At 27.4% G+C, this 1,912-nt stretch overlaps 1 protein-coding gene across 1 annotated transcript; it reads left to right on the forward strand.

Annotated features, from left to right (window-relative positions):
• The first annotated feature begins 1,174 nt into the window (after positions 1 to 1,174).
• Positions 1,175 to 1,889, forward strand: LOC100570264 (kelch-like protein diablo). Its single transcript, XM_008186651.3, has 3 exons — positions 1,175 to 1,328; positions 1,384 to 1,612; positions 1,685 to 1,889. Exons 1-3 carry the CDS (start codon positions 1,222 to 1,224, stop codon positions 1,871 to 1,873), a joined length of 525 nt encoding a protein of 174 aa, XP_008184873.2. The 5' UTR covers positions 1,175 to 1,221; the 3' UTR covers positions 1,874 to 1,889.
• Positions 1,890 to 1,912: the final 23 nt, after the last annotated feature.

The following is a 1,912-nucleotide window of genomic DNA, read 5'->3' on the forward strand; positions in this document are numbered from 1 at the left end:
TTAAGATAGTATTTAAGATAGTACTATCTTAAATCGTATGCTGAAGTGGATGTTGCTTACATATCAATATTTTCGTCAATAATCTTATCATCAAATGAATAAAATAATATCGCCTGTCTTAGTTTTTCGCGTCATACTGTGGTGAAAGCTCCTTTTAAAGGTATGTATTTATTATTTTATTACGTTATATTATATTAATCGGAAGAAAAAAATACATATCCTGAGCAGTAATTACTCATATAAAACTTTGCGTTTAGGTATTTTTATTAAATATTTAACTTGAAATGTATACGTGGGGCAATATGTGACTGGGCACAATGAGACACATTTTTCTTGTACTCTTTAAGAGCCGTTCTAAATGGGTGATTAAGTATCGGTTAAGACTAACCGGCAGAATTCCATCGGTAATACTAAAGAAACTTTGTTGGTTAGTATTATCAGACATTGTAAGAACGGGCCTCAATGTATTACATCTAATGTGTTAAATAATATTAAAATAGGGAATAGTTATTAATACATATTTAATTAATGTTCTTTTAGGGCTAGGGTTAAGAAACGAGTAAGAAAAACTAAATTTGGTAGTTTAAGTGCCAAATAATTGAAGACTCAGTTAATGTAGTGATAAATGAAAAGTATTCCATTAGATGCTGCTAAATTTAATAACCTTAAGTTTTAAACTGTACAAAGATTATTGCAATTATTAAGTATCATTAATATCTCAGTGTGAACCACCCCGTGTGTCATTTTGATTGAGATATAACTCGTAGAATAATTAGTGTCTAAATGTAACAACCTCTTTACGTCACATTCTAAAAAATCAAACTACATCACTTCTTTTTTGAGGAACTCAATGTTCAATACTAGCCTGAGTGTAACAATATTAAATATACTATTCAAATTAATTTTGATACTATTACAGGTCTTAAGTTAACTACCTTAAAGGTATAACATATTACTAGGTATTTACCATCCTACTTAGGATTCAACAATACTTTACTAAAAAATATATTGTACAAACCATCTCAAAAAAATATGATGTTAGTAACAACATACAAAAATAATTCCACAATATTATAGAATCATTCCATTTTTGATTCAATTTTTCGATTTTAATTTAATGTTTGCTTTTCGAAAAATATTTTCTCCTGATTTCAATTTAAAAATAAAAGTGTTAATTTTATTATTTTTTTCATAGACGATTGACATAATATACAATTCACAATGCAAAATACTAATCAAAGACCAGAATCTAGAAATTGTAATCCATCCAAAATGTATAAAAAATCATGTTTCCTTGATATGTATAAAGGATTCCAGACGTTACTGATGTAAGTGGTAGATGATTTCAACTACTAGAAAAATATTAATAAAGTTTTTTTGTAGAGGTGACTCTTTTTGTGATATAAAATTGAAAACGGATGATCAAAAAATAATAACTGCACATAAAGTGGTTTTATCAATAGTTAGTCCGTATTTCCGTACAATTTTCACAAATCGTGCAGAAAAAAATCATGATCTTGTGACTATAAGAAATGTAGATTATAACGCTTTACAGCTCTTAGTAAAGTTTATATACTCGGGCCAAATCTTGGTGACTGAAGAAAACGTCCAGGTAATAATAGATAAAGTTTGATTTAATTATAGAAAACTAAATTATTTTAATTGTATATTGTTTATTCTCAAGGACTTGTTAAAAGCTGTAAATATCCTACAGTTATACGAAGTAAAAGATGCTTGTTGTGATTTCTTACAGTCACAACTCTGCACCACAAATTGTATTGGTATTAACGCTATAGCTGATTTACATAGCTGTACAAAATTGAGAAAAATATCAGAATTATATATTCTTCAACACTTTTCGTACGAAATATAATTTATTATTAAGATTGTATAAGGTCATTTTATTTATTAT

The sequence above is a fragment of the Acyrthosiphon pisum genome, chromosome X (genome assembly GCF_005508785.2).
Source record: "Acyrthosiphon pisum isolate AL4f chromosome X, pea_aphid_22Mar2018_4r6ur, whole genome shotgun sequence".
NCBI lineage: Eukaryota > Metazoa > Arthropoda > Insecta > Hemiptera > Aphididae > Acyrthosiphon > Acyrthosiphon pisum.

What these genes read in the sequence shown, in the direction of transcription:
- LOC100570264 (XM_008186651.3), top strand. Translation starts at nt 1,222, where the DNA reads ATGCAAAATACTAATCAAAGACCAGAATCTAGAAATTGTAATCCATCC. An exon ending in GGATTCCAGACGTTACTGAT is followed by an intron (nt 1,329 to 1,383) that starts GTAAGTGGTAGA and finishes GTTTTTTTGTAG; the next exon opens with AGGTGACTCTTTTTGTGATA. An exon ending in TGACTGAAGAAAACGTCCAG is followed by an intron (nt 1,613 to 1,684) that starts GTAATAATAGAT and finishes TTTATTCTCAAG; the next exon opens with GACTTGTTAAAAGCTGTAAA.